We start from the raw sequence: 18,683 nt of genomic DNA, 5'->3' as shown, positions 1-18,683 counted from the left end.
GCTTTACAGGAACATGGGTCATGTTCCTGCCAGCCAGCAGCCAGTACCAGACCACCCACATCTGCTCCTCGCTCAGAGCAGAGAGATGGGAGTCTGCCACTTCTTTGATTTGAGCATAAGACAAAGAAGAAAAATATAGTGCATAAAAGCTATGGGTGTCTAGCTATGTAGCACAGGCCGACTTTCAGCCCCCAAACTTCTTGCTGCAGTCTCCCAAGTGCTGAAATTACAGATAAACACCACGCATGCACACCACCCATTCCCACCAGAGATGGTAGAGTTCTTAAAAGATGATACTCTAGAAGCATTTTTAATTAACCTGTACCTCTGAGTTTGATTATTTTCTTTTCCTAACTTCAGCTTTAAAAAAATAAGTAGCAGCTTAGAGACTTGCTATCAGGGATCATGTGTGTACGTACACGTATGTGTGTACATATGTGTGTATGTGTGCATGCATAGTGGTGTGTGCATGTGTGTATGTACATGTATATGTGTGCATATTTGTATGTGCATGATGGTATATGTACATGTGTGTACGTACATGTATGTGTGTACATGTGTGTATGTGCATGTGTATGTGTACATGCATGTGTGTATTGTGATACATGAGCATGCATTTATGTGTATTGCACATGTGTGTTGGTATGTACACTAGTGTGTACATTCAAAAGGTCAGTGTCATCAAATGTCTTTCTGTCACTGAACCTGGATCTCACCGATAGGCTAGACTAGCAGGCTACAAAGCCCCCGAGAACCCATCTGCCTACCTGTATCTCTTTCACACTTGGGTTACAGCAAAGGCTACCATGACTGGCTCTGTGTATGTGCGTGTGCATGGAGGAACCTTGGTTACTCTCCAGTTTATTTATCGAGGCAGGGTTGTCCCATGACCCTGGAGTTTGACAATTCTAAGTAGTCTATCTAGCCAGCACCTGGTTTCCCCTCCCTCTGTCCCCAAGTATCCTCATGCTTGTGTGACAACCACTTTATTGTCAAGCTGTCTGCCCAGTTTCTTGCCTGTCCTTTTATGTGGGTGCTACAGATCATCAGGCATGAGCTGTAAGTACTTTACAGACTGAGCCATCTCTTCAGCCCCCGGGGATTGCTTGATAACATTCAGTCTGGAGCTCAGGCTGGGACTTGCCTAGCATGCACAGAGCTCCAGATTTAATCCAGCACAAAAACAGTGCGAAACCTTTCACACTGCTACCACTGAAGGCACGGCTCTGGGTTTCCATGGACCACACAGCCAGTACTACCAGAAGCACTTTTCCATTTTCACCCTCATGCCCGGCCATGTGGTAGCACAGCATTCAGACACTGTAAGACATTAATTGTCCAAGCACAAAATTCAGGGGTCACCCTCATTATGTTTTGGCAGCAGCGGTGTGTGTGTGTGTGTGTGTATGTGCGTGCACATGTGTGTGCAGATATTTGTACAGGTATGGTATATATCTCCATGTGGAAACCAGGAATCAGCCTTCGGTATTGTTCACTGGGAGCTGTCCACCTTATTTATTTATTTATTTATTTATTTATTTATTTATTTATTTAGACAGTGTCTCTTTTTTTGGGACTTGGAGCTTATAGATTCAGAGAGGCTGTTCCAGCCGGAGAACCCCAGGGACCTGCTTGTCTCCATCTCCACAACACAGGATTTTGAGTACACACCAGGTTTTTATATGAGTACTGGAGACGAAACTCAGGCCCTCACACTTGTGTGGCAGGCACTCTACTCACCAAGCTCTCTTCAGACCCCAGAGCATTTTTCTCTTGTCGCATGAATCCCTAGAACATCAAGGCGTGTCATGAAGCACAAGCAAGCTCAAGTGGGACATTGTTCTCCGGGAGTATCCACATAGGAAGCAGTCTTCTCTCAAAGACCCTGTCTTCCAGGAAGGGGCCCGAATGCCTGGCTGAGCCCTGTGGGCTGTGCCCTTTCCACTCTGCTGGTCTCCATCCCCCTGAGGTCACAACTGGGACAGAGGATTCCATTTGTCCAGCATTTGATGTCCTTGGCTGTGGTGGAGGCAGTGCGGTCTATCCCAGGGTATGAGGTACGTGTGACTTCATGCGGTCTATCCCAGAGTATGAGGTGTGTGTGTGGCTTCACTGTCCTTCCCTTTCCTGTGGAGCCCCCAGCTCAGCCTTTCCATCTGTAGCATGTGTTTGCACAATCGGCAAAGCCGTCACCAGAGTGCATGTGGCACCATTTGGAGTGGGGCCACAGCTCAGGGGTAGAGTGCTCGCCTGGCATGCCTGCCTTTTACAGTGCTACTGTGGGTAATTGCTTCCACGGAGTGTTTTCCAGAATCTCTTCCGGGGCTGTCTGCCAGGTCTCTTAGCATCCTAGTAAGGACAAGCTTTTCTTTTCTCTTGATGAACATATTGTATTAGACTGTTGGGCTGGGTGGGAGCTGTGTGTGTTTTCAGTTTTAAAGGGGGGCTGTTTTATGGACCCAGCTAACTTCTGTCCTCTCCCCTCATGTCCGAGGGGCAGAGCTGCTCTTAGTCTGCGGCTGATGGAGTTCACAGCTAGGTTCTTTTGATGCTGTCTCCCGCACTGCAAGGACAGGCATGCTGGCATCCTTATCCTTGCCCAAATAAACCACTCCTGGTTACCCCATTCCTGGTTGCTTTTCTGTTGCTGTAATAGGATACCGTGGCCATAGCAACTTTTAGAAGAAAAGATTCACTCTGGCTTACTGTGTTAGGGGAAGGAGAGTCCACCATGGCACGTCCTGTATAAGATGACTTCCATTTTGAGTGGAGTTATTTTCATTCATTTATCTTACCCTTATGTGATGTATTTTGATCTTATCACCTCCAACTGCTCCCCCGCCCTCCCTTAACACATCCCCCTCCCAATTTTATTTTCTCCAACTAACTAAGCAGAAGCATTGTTCATTGAAACAGTTGATGAGTGGCTTCATGGATCGAGCATCTTAATACACACACCATTTCTTAAATGAATGTAACCTGCTCCCTGTGGGCTGAGAATGACGACAATCACTCAAGTCAAACAGCTTTGACCATAGCAGGAAATCTGCATCCAAATAATTGGTTCCTACAATTCATTCCTTGGCGCAGCAGAACTGTCAACTCTTAGCTTAGCTACTATGGAGGTAAAATCCTTTGGTGATGTGAGGGACATTGAAGTTCAGCCTTATTACAATGAACTCCAGTGTCATACAATTGTTCTTATTTTGGGTTTGTACCACAGTAAGAGCCAAGATTTTAAAGCTCTACTAAAAACAAAACAATCAAATAAACAAACAAAAAACTTTATCTATTTATGTTCATTTAATAACATGTCTATCATTTTTATGATTGGTATAAAATATATATTGTGCTAAATATAATTTAAAAATAGTTCAATTAAAAAATATATAAGCATAACCAGTTTGACAAGAGTCTGACGACGTGACCATTTTAGTAAAGCACCAGTGATAGGCTACACACCAGGGCCTGAGACATGGGTTTCGGGTCAGGTTTACAGTGTTGGTCATGAATTCTCTTCTAATAAAAAGGCCTCCAGTGCAATCATAGAATGGGTGACTACCTCCTGACAGTCATTGCAGCAGTGAGCGCATCTTGTCTAGCAGGTGTGTAATAGTAGGTCCAGTAGCATAGTATTAAGTACCCACCCTGGGTGCAAGAGGTACAGCTCTGGAGCCATGTAAATTTAAATAGGAAAGAAGTGCAGCCAACACAGGATGCAGCCGGTGCGGTGTGGAGACAGGGCTCAGTACTGTGCCTCGGCCAGAGCAGGAAGGTCGGTCCGCACACTTGGAGACCGGTAGCCACTGTCCTCAACTTTATGTTCTCAAATTTGCACTCCTCCTACCTGAGCCTCAGGGCTGTTTTGTGCAAAAGGTGTTTTAATGAGAGACGTGACAAGAAGGGAGTGTGCTGAGCGGATGCTGAATGGGCGCTGTCTGAGTTTTACTTTCCACCTTCAGCAGGGACTTTAATACTGTGTAACCCAGGGCTGGACAGATGGCTCAGCAGTGAAGAGCACTGGCTGTTCTTCCAGTGTGCTGGGTTTGATTCCCAGCACCTCCGTGGCTGTTCACAACTATCCGTAACCCCAGTCCCAGGGGGATCCAAACCCTCTTCTGGCCTTTATGGCTCCAGGCCTGCAAAAGGCACACAGACACATGTATATATATATAAATATATACATATATGTATGTGTGTGTGTATATATATATATATATATATATGTATGTGTGTGTGTATATATATATATATATATATATATATAATAAATTTAAAACAATAGCGTATGATGCCCCACATATCAGTTGAGAGGTCAGCTGTCTGAAGCTGGAGAGGGCGCATTCCCTGCCCTGTTAGTTTCGAGACTATTCTGTTCATCTTCCGTCTCATTGTCTGATGCCCTGTGGCCGATTGCTTAATTAACACGCAGATTTTCTTTAGGATATCAACTTGCGAGTGAAGTGGCCCAACGATATTTACTACAGCGATCTCATGAAGATCGGTGGGGTTCTGGTTAATTCAACACTTATGGGAGAAACATTTTATATCCTCATCGGTAAGTTCTTAACACTTTTCCTCCAGCATTTCTTAATATTAGCAAAACAGCAAAAATTAAAATGCCTCCTGCGCATGCCTGTATCTGGGAGAGCAAGTGTCGGTTTGAGGTGGATGTTTCTAGTCTTGCCACTATAGAGTGCGAGGTGATACAGAGAGGACCGGATGAGCGGAGAGCACTTCAAGGGCTCAGCAGCCCCTGTCTGGCTGGGGCAGTGGAAAGTGCCAGATTGGTATCACACCTAACAGATGTCTCTCAGCGCATCTGCTGCTCACGGAACTTGAAATGGCTGAAGCAAATCCTTTGCCATTTTATAATAAGCAATAGGGTGATGTCTGGGGCGATTAGCTTAACTGTCTACTTGGCCCCTGTAGAATCAGCTGGAGAGGGAGTCTGGACGAGGGGCCGTCCAGATCAGGTTGGTGAACGTCTTTGTGGGGAATTGTCTTGATTATGTTAACTGAGGCAGGAAAGCCCAGCCCAGTGTGGCTGCACCATCCTCTGCTTTCTTGCTGGGGTATTTACTACAGTAACAGACGTGAAACTGGAACAGTGTCTACACTACATCCGCAGCCGGCCTTGCGTGCTTAGCTGTGAAACTCACCCTTAAACGAAAACTCCCTCGCCAGTCAAAGTAAGATACAGCCCCTGCCCACTTCACCTCTGCACATCCAGGAGGAGGCTGCAGGCAGTTTCAAAAGTTTTTAGGACCCTGGCATCCAACCACCAAGCTCCCCTAATTCCCAGGAGAGCCCACCTGTCACTCAGAAGTCAGCAACAGACAGAACCGTGGGATCGCGTCTCCAGTGCCAGCTGAAGAACACAAGGCCGTACGTTTCCAATCCTGCTGTAACCGGCAGCGTTTTCTCGGCCAGCCGCCCCATGCCCCTAAAGCTCCACACCCCTCATTTAAGTGAGCAACTGTCCTAGGTGCAGATTCTACCCAGCATGCACTGGTACTGAGGCCAGTGGATCACTTCGGGAAGCTAAAGGACAGGCGTCGCTCTGATATTGGCCGAGTGTGGGGCTTGTGTTATAGTCTTAAAGTTTTGGGCGGTTGGGGAGTCCAGAAGGACAGGTTTCAGGGTTAGCATCAGAGCATAGTCCACGTTGATGGTAATTGCTAGCATTATCTTCCCTCAGACTTTGAATGGATGAATGCTGGGAGGATCTGTACCTTTATCTAGAACAGCGGTTCCCAACCTGTTAGTCGAGACCCCTCTGTGGGCCACATATCACATACCCTGCGTACCAGATATTTGCACTATGATTCATAACAGTAGCAGAATTACAGTTGTGAAGTAGCAACAAAATAACTATGGTTGGAAGTCACCACAGCGTGAGAAACTGGATTAAAGGCTCGCGGCATTAGGGGGGTTGAGAATCCTTGATAATGTCAAGCTGCTTATTTTAAATTGTTTTTTTCCCCCAGGCTGTGGATTCAATGTGACGAACAGTAATCCTACCATTTGTATCAACGACCTCATCGAAGAACACAATAAGCAGCACGGGGCAGGCCTGAAGCCCCTGCGAGCGGACTGTCTCATAGCCAGGGCCGTGACCGTGCTGGAGAAACTGCTCCACAGGTTTCAGGGCCAAGGGCCCGACGGCGTTCTTCCCCTCTACTATAAATACTGGGTGCACGGGTCAGTGCCCCTCTCCTCGTTCTTTTAAAATCCCTTAAAGTTAGCACTTGAGTTTCTTAACATTCCAGTCTGATAGTTGATTTCTTAACACTGATGACAAAGCCTAAGTCGGCCTAGCGGGAGTAAGAGGGACCAGGGTCCTGGGAGGGTGAGCTGGGAAGACTGTGACACTGAAATCACTTTAGTGTGACCTATGAGGAGGCAGGCACGTCTGAGAGGTAGATCCTTCTTCATCTCAAAGTGGGATCCCCATGGGACAATGGCAGCCCCACCTGCACCCAGCATCTAATAAATCTACACTCAGGGGGCCGAGGCTAGCCCTACGTGCTAACACTCCTTCCCAGCATCCTCTATAATAAATCTGCACTCAGGAGGCTGAGGCTAGCCCTATGTGCTAACACTCCTTCCCAGTATCCTCTACAGCTGAGGTGTGAGAGCCACAGTGTGTCAGATGAGCCTCTACCTCTCATGCCTTTCAACATGAACTTACAAGAAGGCGGGACAGCTTCATGGCGTTAGTGTTCCTCTTCCCATTTTTACACGGGTTCCAAGGATTGGACCCTTGGACCCAGGTCACCAGGCACCTCACCTACTGAGCCACCTTGCCTGTCCCTATGTAGTAAACTCTTTCCTTTCTCCATTTTAGCTGGCACAGATTGATTGGAAAAGTGATGAATTGGGGTTATGACATCTCACATGTTTACAACGTAATTTGGCCATATTCATTGGCCCCCAGTGCCCCCCTCTCATCTCCCCTGCCTTCCTGGCGTTCCTCTCCACTTTCCTGTCTCTTAGCACATCCAGTTAAGAGTGCACTGGGTGAGGGGAGGCACAAATCACCAGCAATGGGGTCAGAATTAGTGTCATCCAGTACTCAGAAGCCCCAGCCCGGCCCCGTGGCTGCCCGAGTAAGTATTAGGGCATTTCACAGGGACAAAGAAGGTCCAAGGTCGCCTTAGCCTGTCGCCAGGACCCTAGTCCACTTGTAATGGAAAGTCACCGAGCAAGATGTCCCAGCCTTCCGTTACCCCCCATGACCCCAGTGTTGGTGTGCTTCATTTTCAGTGGTCAGCAAGTCCGCCTGGGCAGCACGGAGGGGCCACAGGCATCTATTGTGGGCCTTGATGACTCCGGGTTCCTGCAGGTCCACCAAGAGGATGGTGGGGTTGTGACGGTGCATCCAGACGGCAACTCCTTCGACATGCTGAGAAACCTCATCGTGCCCAAGCGACAGTAACATCGTCTTATGTCCCCAGACAGCTTGGATCTGCTGCTGCTGCTGGAGCAGCAGCAGCAAGCTGCAACAGGGAAGCTGCTCCTGGGATCTCCTGGGAGCTCTGAGCAGGCGCACTCCGCTTGCATAACTGTTGTCTCTGCCTGCCTAGGGCCTGGGAAGCTAATGCAGAGTTAGAGGCCAGTTGTTAATTCTTCAGGTTGTGGGTTCCCTGCCCCCACCCTCTCCCCACCCCGGGATTTGGGACATATATATGTGGTTTTACTGGGTGTTTGAAGGTGCATCTGGTGAGGATTGACTGACAGGCGAAGAAGGGTCAGTTTAGCCTAGGAGTTTAGTTTGCCTTGTGAGGTATAGAAGTGCTCTTCCCCACGTGGGCTTGGATTTGTGTGTACTGGGAGGGAAATGAGAAGCAAGGGGTTGGGAATAGCGCTGAGATAGTACAAATATATCCCAAGGAGTGAAGGCCCTTAGCCCTCTGCTGTTAAAACAGTGAACGCCCACAGCTCAGGGGCATGCTCACTGCTGTCCCAGAACACACAAGTGTTGGCCTGCACGTAGGGTTGTTGCTGGTTTCCTTTGTCAAGTTGGGCTTCTTGTAGTAGCCTGGAACACAGGACTGAAGGATGGCCACAGAAACGCTGCTAACCAGCGTTATCTCCTTTCCAGGGTCAGATGTGTCAGGTTTTAGATGTTTAAGCCATGATGGCGGCTTCCTTAGAGACAGAGGCTTGCCCAGGCTGGTGGAGACGTGGGCTCACCCTCTTGCCCACACAAGGGAGGAATCTTGGAGCTTTTAAGCTGATCAGGCTCTGTTAGAATGGCACATCCCCATAAGCCTGTGTCCTCAAGCAGGGCTGAGTGCAGCACTGTATTGTAAGTCATGACTTTCTGCCCCCGATTTCATAATGTCAGGATTGAGAGAGAGAGACTGACACAAAAATGCCATCAGTTTGGAGAGATGTATGTGCGTGCAGAGCATGCCTGATTTTGCGTGTGTGTGTGTGTGTGTGTGTGTGTGTCTTTAAAAGGAGATGTTCAAAACTTGATGTGCTAAAAGTCTCCGTGGAAGAACAAAGGAGAGGAAGCCTTTCTGGGTTTGCGTTTCCAGATGTGCTCCGTGCTTTCCCGTGTACCTCCCATCTTTGTGGAGCTTGTGAATCATACCCATCGCTGCCCAGCCTGAAAGAACCAGTTCCTGTCTGCCCTCCTGCTTCCTGCCACTTCCACTGAAGTGGGTGGAAAGGAAACGACGGAACAGATCGCTTAGCTTTGAACAAGATCCTCGTCATAAACGAGTACCATCTTTATCCAGCTTCTGTAGTCAGGCCAACTCCAGAAACCAGAGGTTTTCAGTATAGAAATCCATCCACCCTCAGGCTAGCAGAGACAGCCCCATTTGAAGCAAAAAAAAAAAAAAAAAAATACAGGGTGAACTATACCAACCTGATGCGTGTTTGAGAGACTGTGACTCTAAAAGAACTTTAAAGAAACTTTTCTTGCAAATAAGACTTTGATTAACATTTTTCTCAAAAAAAGAAAAAGATACATATATAAAATTTAGTTCCGATATTTTTTAAAATTCATGCGAGTTTAAATAAAACTGTACGTCACCCCAAATTATAAAATGACAGGCCTGAGAGAGAGAGAGAGAGAGAGAGAGAGAGAGAGAGAGAGAGAGAAAGAGCGTCTGTAAAATATCATCAAGAACGAAGATCTCCAAGCTGGCTGTTGCAAAGGTTCATTTCTCAGACTTTGTAATAGAAGGCTGTTCATCTCTCAGGACCGCCATCATTACATTCGAAATTTCTATGGGGGATTATTTAATGAAAAACATGCTATGTTTTATTTTAAGCTGGAGGCCTATTCTGGATAGTTCTACTTTGGGGAAAAAAATGTTATCATTTAATTTCCTTTCTGTAAGTTAAAACTAATGAAGTGTGGTCATGTCAGAGCAGACAGAGATGTTCTGGGCATGCTGATTGGCCCTGGGGTAGTTACACTGTTTGGGGTATTCTTGCGTATGCAAACAGGACACTCCTTGTCTGGAGAGACAACATAGCCTGAAGCACATGCTGCATTCCCCACTGGCCTGACTTGGCCTCACATGAACCAAAGACTTCAGATTCCACATCGTAGAGAGCATTCTGCCGATGGGGCGTGTGAAGGCTGCCACTGTACCCGCCACATGCGAGGGTATTCACACACTCAGCGTCCCGGGATCTCCAGGAACTTTACAAGTCTCCTAACTTTGCTGCCTCCTAATCTGGAGACGTGGCCACCTAACCCCGACTCTGTATTTGCCGTAGAGCAGGTTACTCCCAGTGTAACCCTGCTTGCATATCTACCCCTGGGTGTTGGAAGGCACAGGTAAGCAAACACCGGGTCTCACACAGCTCAGCTGAAGCAGTGAGGGGCTTTGCTACCCTGACATGCCAGCAACCTCATTCCTAGTTCATCTCTATGCATTTTTGAAATAAACAAAAATGTAAACCTTTGCTACTTTTTTTTATTTTTTAGCTTTTCAAAGAATCATCTCTGAAAAGGATTACTATAAACCCATGCCTATAAAGTAATTCTACCAAAATAAACTTAGGATTTTCACTGTGGCTGCAGTCCATTCTTGCTTTAACCCTGGGCTCATTGAGAATGGCCAGTAGCTTCTGATTACACTGTTTTTATTTGATATTTAAACATGCTTTTATAACAAAGATCACGTGTAAGAATTCAGGAACCTGGTACTTTGTGAGTTTTTATGTATTTTTGGCAGAAAGGAGATCTTACTAGTGGGGAAAAAAAGTTCACAAAGGCTCTAAGTACAACCAAATCTTTTAACCAAAACAAGCGCTCGGCGACTCTGTTCTTTACGGGTGTTTCCGCTGTGAGAACTGATCAACCTTCATTAAAGATACTTTCGTCCTGAGGGTTTTAATGGTATGTATCTTGCCTGGGTTTGGGATCAGCCTGCATCATGTGCTGCAGAAAACCCATAGGCTGCCAGAACTGCTTTGCTGGAAGGCCTGGGCTTCTGAAAGGGTGAAGGGAGTGGGGGCAGGGTGGGGAACCAGGCCCTTCCACCCCTTCCTGTCTCTGCAGAGGTATGAGTGGAATGGCTTTTCTAGAAAGGGGCTTCCAAGAACATAAAGGAATTCCTTTCCCTGGGAGGCCCTGTGCAGGGCCAAAGGCTTGAATTGGCTTAGGCATCAAGTCCATTTGATCTGGCATTTGTGTCAACATGCTCCATCTTTGGTAGGGCCCACAGTAATGATGATGATGTTGTTGCTGTTGTTGTTGTTGTTTTGTGAAAGAAAGCACATCATTATTAAAGCTTCACAGAGTTGAGAAAAGACACCAGGGCAGAACCTTGGGGATGAGGATAACAGTATTAGGTTGCCATGGTAACTGCTTGGCAACCTTGTCTGAGTCCATAACCTCTGGAAGCCAGTTTAGCTCTCTGAGGAATCGTCCTTCCTATTGTCGACTATGAAAACTGGTGGTTTATCCAAATAAGGAAATGTTTACTAATAGACATTTTAATTTTTAGGAACACACAGACTCCCTTATATTTGTTTATACTATCATTTGTAAATCTACAACAGGGTCATCCCCCCACCCCCCGCCCATACACACACGCTAAAAACCTTTCCCAATAACCTCCTTCAGGGTTTGTGCCTTGTGGATACAGCTTGGCGCAAGAGCAGATAAGTGGAACTTTATTGAAAAATGTTGGTGCTAATGCCCACAGATCAAACATAGACCTTCCAAGAACCATGAGACTCGTGAGCATAAAAGCTTGGCTTGTCATGTGCAGACACTGAGAGCATCGAGTGCTAAGAGCCACTATCCCATGACCCAGTACCTTCCACATACATTGTTGGTCCTAACCTTGCCAACGCTATAGGGAATAAACAGGGTCCTCACTAAGTGACACAGAAAGCAGGCTGAAGTTTACACTTTGAGAGTTCTCCAGGCCATTGATTCTAGATGGATTAGTGGTGGGTGTTATGATCTTGACCGTCACACGGTTTCTGAAGGACCACGCAGGCCAAACAGTGCCATGTGAGGTTTATTGGGAGAGAGAGGGGCAAGGTGGCGGTAGAAAGAGAAGGGGGAAAGAGAGATCAAGGGGGCTTTTCTTTATATCTGGATAATAATGTAATCACAGGTAAAGGTGGAAGGTGAGCCACGTGGATTCTGGGAATATGGTGGCTGTTGACTTGACAACAGGTGTGCAGGTCCCACCTATGATGTCACAGGTTTCAGAGGCCCTGATACCAACAGTGGGTTTTTTGTTTTCATTTTGTATTGTTTTAATATGGAACCTTTCTGTATAGGTGGGAAGAGTTTCCTAAAGTAAAGGGGGGTTTTGTTGTGGTTGGCTGGCTTTTCCATACAGGCTTTCCCTGTGTAGCTCTGACTGTCCTGCAACTCACAGAGATCCTCCTGCCTCTGCCCCCCACGTGCTGAGATTAAAGGCATACTCCACCACTGCCAGGCCCATGTAATCTACATGTTTTAAAGTAAATGGATGCAATATTTCCTGTGTAGAGAAATTGAAAGGTGGCAACCAAAGCAGATATTTATTGGTCAGGGCAGATGTCCAAGTCAAAGCAATGAGACATTTTTTGAATAGTGATTTTCTCTCTTTCTTTCTATACTCATGTTCAAACCAGCATCTCCTGCCTGCCAGGCAAGCAGAGGATCACTGAGTCACACCCCCAGCCCTAGTGACCCCAAAAGAAAAAATGCGTACACCCATAAATAAACCATAAATGTGAAACAAAAGTAATGGAAGTTTATTTTTAAACACTGCTGGTAAGTTTATAAAAAGGGTCTCCATTCACCTGTTACACACAACATGTTCGTATGAAGCTCTTGCTATGTAGAAAACGCTTAAATGTATACACATACATCCCTTAAGCATGTTTTTCTTCCACAAGGTGCAGTCCGTTCTGGTTTCCGTATTGCACATGCAGTTTAACTAGCTTTAGGAGTTCCTACTTGCAAGCAAACACAAGCGTAGGACTAGCATATCTGTGCGGGCTGGAGGGATGTTGCCAGGGAGGTGCTTGACAGGGCCATTCTCTAACATGCCTGGCTATATAGATCGTTTTTGCATTTAATGCCTACTTCATATTTTGAAGGTGCAACTTGTGTCAACCAGAGTTCCTAAGGGCTCGGTTATGAACGAGCTTGTTAGTGTGCTTCGGAAGCACACCCGTGTGCACGCACACAATAGGCTTGCATGTCTGCCACCTTAGCCTCGCCTTGTTGGCTTTTGTATTTTTAAAAGGATTAAATTTAAAAATGAGATGCATGAGTTCAAAGACAGCAGAAACTGTTGTCTGCTCGTGGGACTTACAAGGATAACATCCTGCGTTTACAAGTGTCCAAAAGGACTCTGAAGGGACTTTCCACCCTGTCTGTACCCCTCGGGAACAGAGGACCACGGCGGGGGGGGGGGGAGGGGTGCGGGGGGCGCGGAGTGAGGGTCTTAAAGTGGCATCCGTCTGCCAAGCTGTATGCAATGTCTTGAATTCCCATTATTGGACCTCGGCTTGATTGGCTTCATGGTGAGGAAACCAAGATCCCTGGAGATGGTAGGTTGAGGTCACAGATTGACACCTGGATGCTCAGCCCCATGAAAACCGGCCCTTGGACAGGGATGGGCAGTCCCTTCTCCCCATTTTCCAACTGCGTCCCAACCCTCTACACCAGCATCTACGGTAAAAATCTAAAAGTCGGCTGCGGAGTTCTATTAAAATAGTTGTCTCTGTATAAATTAATTTATATCGTGCATATACAGTTCGCCCCTCCATCTGCTGGACCTTGGGGGTGAAAAGGGAACCAGAGAAGGCCTGGCCTATGGCTTCTCCCTGAGGGCCGCCCTGCCGAGCGGGACTGGCCCTGGCGGGTCACCTGCCGTTGGTGATGATGACCGAGGCGCCCAGGTAATGCGGCCGGGGCGCACTGGGCGCAGAGGCGGCGACCGGGCCGGGGTGTCGGGGCCGCAGCGAGCCGGCCGCCTCGGGGGCTCCGGGCGCAGCGCTCCCTAGAGGCCCGCGGCGCGCCAGCACGCGGTGGTAGTTGAGCAGCACGAAGGGCAACTGCGCCGGCGCCTGCGGCTCGGGGGCGGGCGGCGCGCAGCACTCCGGGGGCGCTCGGGCCAGCGCCAGCCGGGCTGCGTCCCGGGACGCCTGGCGAGGCGCCTTGGTAGGGCCCAGCGCTGGCTCCTCGCGGTAGTGGCCGCAGCTCGGGAAGCTTGGGGGCGCGGGGTCCTCGCCGAACCTGCGCGCGGCTGCGGAGGGCGCTGCGGGGACAAGAGACAAGTGAGAGGACTGTAGGGAAGGAAGCCGCCCACTCAGAAACGTGTCCATCCTCTGCTCTGCACTGAGCCACACGCACCCTCAACCCTGCCCAGCCACAGACGCCGGTGGCCTTGCACAGAGACGCTCGTGCCCTCAATCGTTCACAGAAAGCCACAGGGTCCTCCTCGGTCCTGCATTGAGCTACACGCGCCCACACACGTGTAGAGCGACGTGGTCCTGCTCCATCACGCACAGAGTCATGGGATCCTCCATCACACACTACCACACGCGCCCTCCATCTTTAGTCCTCCTCCGTTGGTCCGTGCCACCCCTTGTGCATTTCAGGCCAGCGCACATTGTTGGAAACGTGCTGGGAGCTTTAGAGGAACAGGTGGGATTCATTCTGAGTAACACGCTTAACCAACAGATCCAAATACTCCAGTGTGTCATCAATATTAAAAGATGCTTTAAGCCACGTGGAGCTAGTGGACAGCCGCAGAATCCAAGCCAAGCAACCCTTCTTTACAGCACCAAGTCTACCCGTTTTACTAATCTCTCAATACAGTGGGGGTGGGTGGCAACCACCCTGTGCTGTTTAGTAGGCCCATAATTAAAAGTATTAACTGTGCCCATTCAAGTAACTCCCCCGAGCTTTCCCATGAGGCCGTTGTTTTCCTTTAATACCAAAGACTAGTAAGTTGGTCACAAATTGCCTCAAATTAGCACCTTCAGTCCTTCCCTGAGGCCCGTCTTATCAAATGTGACAAGCAGGCGGCTGCCAACCATTTTTGCTTTAAAATAGTAATAAAAGCGGGATTCTGTGTGTTATATCATTGGACAGTCCTCAGATACAGAGAAATAAGTCTGGCTCACACGGATGTTTGCAGGGTCTTTCCCCTTTTCTTTCCTTGACTGTGAAGGACCCTTGCACAGATGAGTGTTGGGGATCCAACCATCTCAAGGGTGGGATCATAGCTGCGGGGCCAGGCTGGCGCCAAGGCGGGCGGGCCCCAGTGGCTGGTGGGTCTCTTCTAAATTGTCTGCTTTTGAAAACAATGTTCTCCTTGTGTCCACAAAGGCCCGACTTCTCCCATAATTGTCCCTCTGCTCAGATTTGGCCACAAACTGTAGACTGATCACAATATGGAGTCGTAGCCTCAGAGTTTGCACAGAAAGCAAAGCCAGAGAGGCAAAGTGAGGGAAAGAGAGGAGAGAAGGAGAGATGATTATGTTACATGGGAGTGTGAGGGCACACACTGAGACATGATTGTATCTGGGGAGGGGGGCACACACTTCAGGGAGCTACTTTATAAAGGCTAGTGATACTTTTTCCTAAGCCATAGCATCCAAGTGTGACATTTACTCCCATATTAGCAGTTCCTGCAGAACTAGCAGGCATCTAGAGTATGCCAAGTAGGCTCCCTACATAGGCTGTGGTCCCATTTCACAGAGAAAAGCAGAGGCTTGAAGGTGCCAATTGTTCTCTGTTCATGGCTTCTGTCCCCAAGGCCATTTCTGCATTTGTTTTCTGTAGTTTGAGAACCGGTCTGGGAAGAGAACTAACATCTGCCATTCACTCTGAGGAACGGCGAAAAGGCACCTCAAGGATGCCGCTGGAATGTGGTCAAACATGGGAGCTGGTTTGGAAAATCACTTTTGCCTCCTTGTGAGGTCACGAATAAAGCCAGAACTTATATGGGGACTGGGCACTCAGCTTCTCTCTGCTGTTTATGCCATCTCCGGTGTTCTTGTTAGATGTAACTCACGCCCACGAGACCATGATGGGCAATAGGAAGCACAGTAATCCCTGCTTAGAAGCAGAAGAGGCCAGTTTGCCCAAAGCATGAGGATTCTTTTTCCATCCACCACCCACTGCTTCTGAGGCTGAACCCCTGCCCTTCCCCTCGTGTAAATGGGACCTACCTTCATAGTTTGGCACAAGACCATGCCGAGCAACATTCACAGAAGGCTCAGAAAGGTTTTTAGCTGGCGATGAGCTGCTGGGCACTAGAGAGTTGGCACAGTGCCACTGGCATTCGCTGCTGGCTGGCAGTGTGCTCAGGAAGAAGCGTGCCACCTCACACGGGGATCCTTGGGGCTGCCCGAACTTGGCGGGCAATCCTGGCTTCTTGCTGCTGAAGACGTGAGAGTCCAATGGGAAGTGTCCATAATGGTAGGAGAAGGGGAGGCTGTAGGGCGGCCCATATAAAAGGTCGCTGGCTTCTGAATGGAGCTGCTGTTCCGGGGGAGCCACAGCATTTGTGGGGGGACTAGTTCTCCAGTTTCCCACCTGGCTGCACTCCAGTTTGTCCATTTGGAAGGAGCTGTATTGCTGCACGGTAAGGGAAGACAGAGGAGAGGCCAAGGGTAAGCTACCTCCTAGTCCCACCAGAGGTTGAGGGGCCCAGCCCTTCGTGCTGGGGCTGGCCTGACCCTAGTGTTACCGCAAAGTCCCTGAGTGGAAAGAATTTATTCTCCAAGATGACCACATACCACAAGATGGTTGTGGACCCTTGCCACTTCCCACTTCCCAGAGCTTATTAATGACACTTTGAGAGGAGAAGTTTCATTTTGATATTACCATAAGCCAAGTGAGGTAGCATATATTTATCCTCCGAGCTGTTTGTGGGACCTTTTCTCTCTCTGCAAGGACATCCCTTGTTCATAGTTCATGCCCAGGTGTCCTGAGTCTCCAGAGAGATGCTATCTTGCCCTGTGTGCTTGTTACCTGTGGGGGATATGGGTTGGTTCTCAGCTTTGTCTTCATCTTTGTGTTTTTGGGTTTAGCTGATTTCCTAGTTTCTTGTGAGGTAGACAAGGTGGTTCTCCAGGACTCCTGGGACTTAGAGGTGGATACCTGGTCCAGAGACAGCTGAAGTTCCTTGTATTCAACATCCCTGAAAGGCAAGAGTGGGCAAGTCATGCCCATGCGTGACTTTCTCATGCGTGGAGGAAGAGCTGCACCCCTGAGCAAGCTTCTCCTCCAGTCCCAGAGCATCTCTTATGGAAGGACACATGGTTCTGACAGAGGCCATCAGCAGCTCCAGTGTGGTGACCATGAGTTCTGAGCAAGGTTAGTACTGTTTGGCAAGAATGGGGGAATTGTAATATGCTTTCTCCAAACCCATTCAGTTCACATACACAACCCAAGGCCGCTCTTGACCACGGCAAGGAGTGGACATGCTAACAAGGCATAGGCAGCAACCCCCTTGACCCTCATGACCTCTACTGGTTTGTGTGCCTGAGGCTTCTCTGTTGGGGGATCCAGAAGCCTGGTGGGATGGACCTGTGGGGAGCCAGCTCCTAGCCTTGCCTACTTTCACACAGACTCATGTCGAGCCTGCAGACTCAACTTGGCAACGTCACATTCCCAAAGGGAGAGTTACTGCTAGATGCTGCCAGGCCTGGCTAGTGTAATGAAAGAACAGAGGCATTTTCTCCCCGGTGGTTTTGCCAGATCATTCCTCCTAAAACGCATAGTAGCCTGGTGATCGCTCTGTGAAAGAACTTGGGGTCTGAATCCTCAGTGCTCAGGATGCAAAGGAGGGCCCTTCATTGGCAGAAGCTAGGGCTGAGAGTCAAGTATACCATCGCTGCTCACGCTGAGCCGTGTTCCAGGAAGGTTTGCCTGTGACTTCTAGTGGACTTACACATAACTGCATCTGAGTCTTTTGGTGGCTTATTCCTGAAATCCCAGTACTTGGGAGGCTGATGGGGGGAGTCGTGAGATAGAAGCTAGCATCAACCAATGATATGACTGTGTTCCAAAACATTTTTTTTTCAGTAAAATCTGGGGTCTTCCAGGCACCAAATATTCGACTACACTGGTAACAGAATATGTGAGAAGACAGAAAAATGGGAGAGAGCGCCTGTCCCTGAGGGCAGAAGCACAGATAGATGTATGTGACTGACACAGGACATATACCCGCCCTCTCTGCACTCTGTCCCTTCCTGGGCCCCTCTCTCGGGCTCAGTCCCAGGATCTAATAAGCTATAATCCTGCGAGGCTCCCCCATCATCCTTGCTGCCACTCCCTGGCACACGTTAGTGGTTGGGAGCTCCCGATCTACCAGATTATAAACAGAATGTAAAACAAAAAGGGAGGCAAACCGTCCAGAGAATGAGGAATGGGAGGGGACACTTCTTGGAGCATTATGACAGGGACGGAAGAGAGAGCAAGGAGAGAAACAAATGCGGCTGACTTACGTGAGAACATAATTGACACTCACGATGCAGTGAGGCCGGGAGGAGCGGCTGTTGTGCACCACAGTGGCGTAGCTCTGCACCCAGACCCAGCCGCCCAGCTTGGACAGCAGCCGGTAGTATTTGGTGGTGACCTGGCCCTTCACGAGCACTGTAAGCACAAGGTGACATGAATCCTGGAGCTCTGAAGGTCCTGTCATACCCCCTGACACACACAGAGCCTTCCAGGGCAAAGGAAGGACTCTTAACAGAGTGGGTGGGCTTTCACCATACAAACTTGCACATGTGTGAGTGTACAACACACACACACACACACACACACACACACACACACACACACACACGAAGAAATGTCACCTACAACTTTGCACAGTCCCTGGAGTGGTCCCTCCCCTCTTGTTAAGAGCCCTGACTTAACAGTCTCTACTTTCACAGGAGGAAAGCACCAGTACCTACAGAGTGGAAAGACCTGATTAACTTTTTAGTATCCAAGTGCTCCCAATTATGTTTTAATCCCCCCAACCTTTAATGGGCAGAGGGACTTAGTTGTTTAAACAGAGCTCTAATTTTAGTGCATCTGACCAAGCGTCAGATTGGCATGACATTTGCCATCTGCAGGGCCGTGTGTGTTCAGAGAACCCGCGCTCCCTCCTCAAGTGCCGTTTATATTTTCTTCCCAATTACTTGTTTTTCTCTCGGGCTGTTAATTTCCTGTGTTGCTTGTGTAAGAAAGC

The 18,683-nt window shown here is 48.5% G+C and overlaps 2 protein-coding genes across 7 annotated transcripts in view; one reads left to right on the top strand and one right to left on the bottom strand.

The window, feature by feature from the left end:
* Positions 1–9,935, top strand: part of Hlcs (holocarboxylase synthetase) — a 183,555-nt gene extending 173,620 nt beyond the window's left edge. For all 6 annotated transcript variants that reach the window (XM_029470266.2, XM_085832477.1, XM_029470265.2 and 3 more), the window contains exons 8-11: positions 1,897–2,057; positions 4,444–4,558; positions 5,991–6,204; positions 7,270–9,935. In XM_029470266.2, the coding sequence (XP_029326126.1) occupies positions 1,897–2,057; positions 4,444–4,558; positions 5,991–6,204; positions 7,270–7,441 (662 nt within the window). In that variant the 3' untranslated portion in view covers positions 7,442–9,935. The remainder of the gene's footprint in view (positions 1–1,896; positions 2,058–4,443; positions 4,559–5,990; positions 6,205–7,269) is intronic.
* A 2,984-nt stretch (positions 9,936–12,919) lies between these two features.
* Sim2 (SIM bHLH transcription factor 2) overlaps positions 12,920–18,683 on the bottom strand; it is a 41,202-nt gene continuing 35,438 nt past the window's right edge. Inside the window, exons 8-11 of the mRNA XM_021185166.3 lie at positions 17,953–18,100; positions 16,475–16,643; positions 15,670–16,078; positions 12,920–13,748 (exon numbers count right to left, since the gene is read on the bottom strand). Of these exons, the coding sequence (XP_021040825.1) occupies positions 13,354–13,748; positions 15,670–16,078; positions 16,475–16,643; positions 17,953–18,100 (1,121 nt within the window). The 3' untranslated portion in view covers positions 12,920–13,353. The remainder of the gene's footprint in view (positions 13,749–15,669; positions 16,079–16,474; positions 16,644–17,952; positions 18,101–18,683) is intronic.

Source organism: Mus caroli, unplaced genomic scaffold (assembly GCF_978045245.1).
Source record: "Mus caroli unplaced genomic scaffold, Mus_caroli_1 scaffold_17, whole genome shotgun sequence".
NCBI classification, from domain to species: Eukaryota; Metazoa; Chordata; class Mammalia; order Rodentia; family Muridae; genus Mus; species Mus caroli.
The sequence above is the reverse complement of the archived record's forward strand: the minus strand, read 5'-3'. Positions and strand labels throughout refer to the sequence as shown.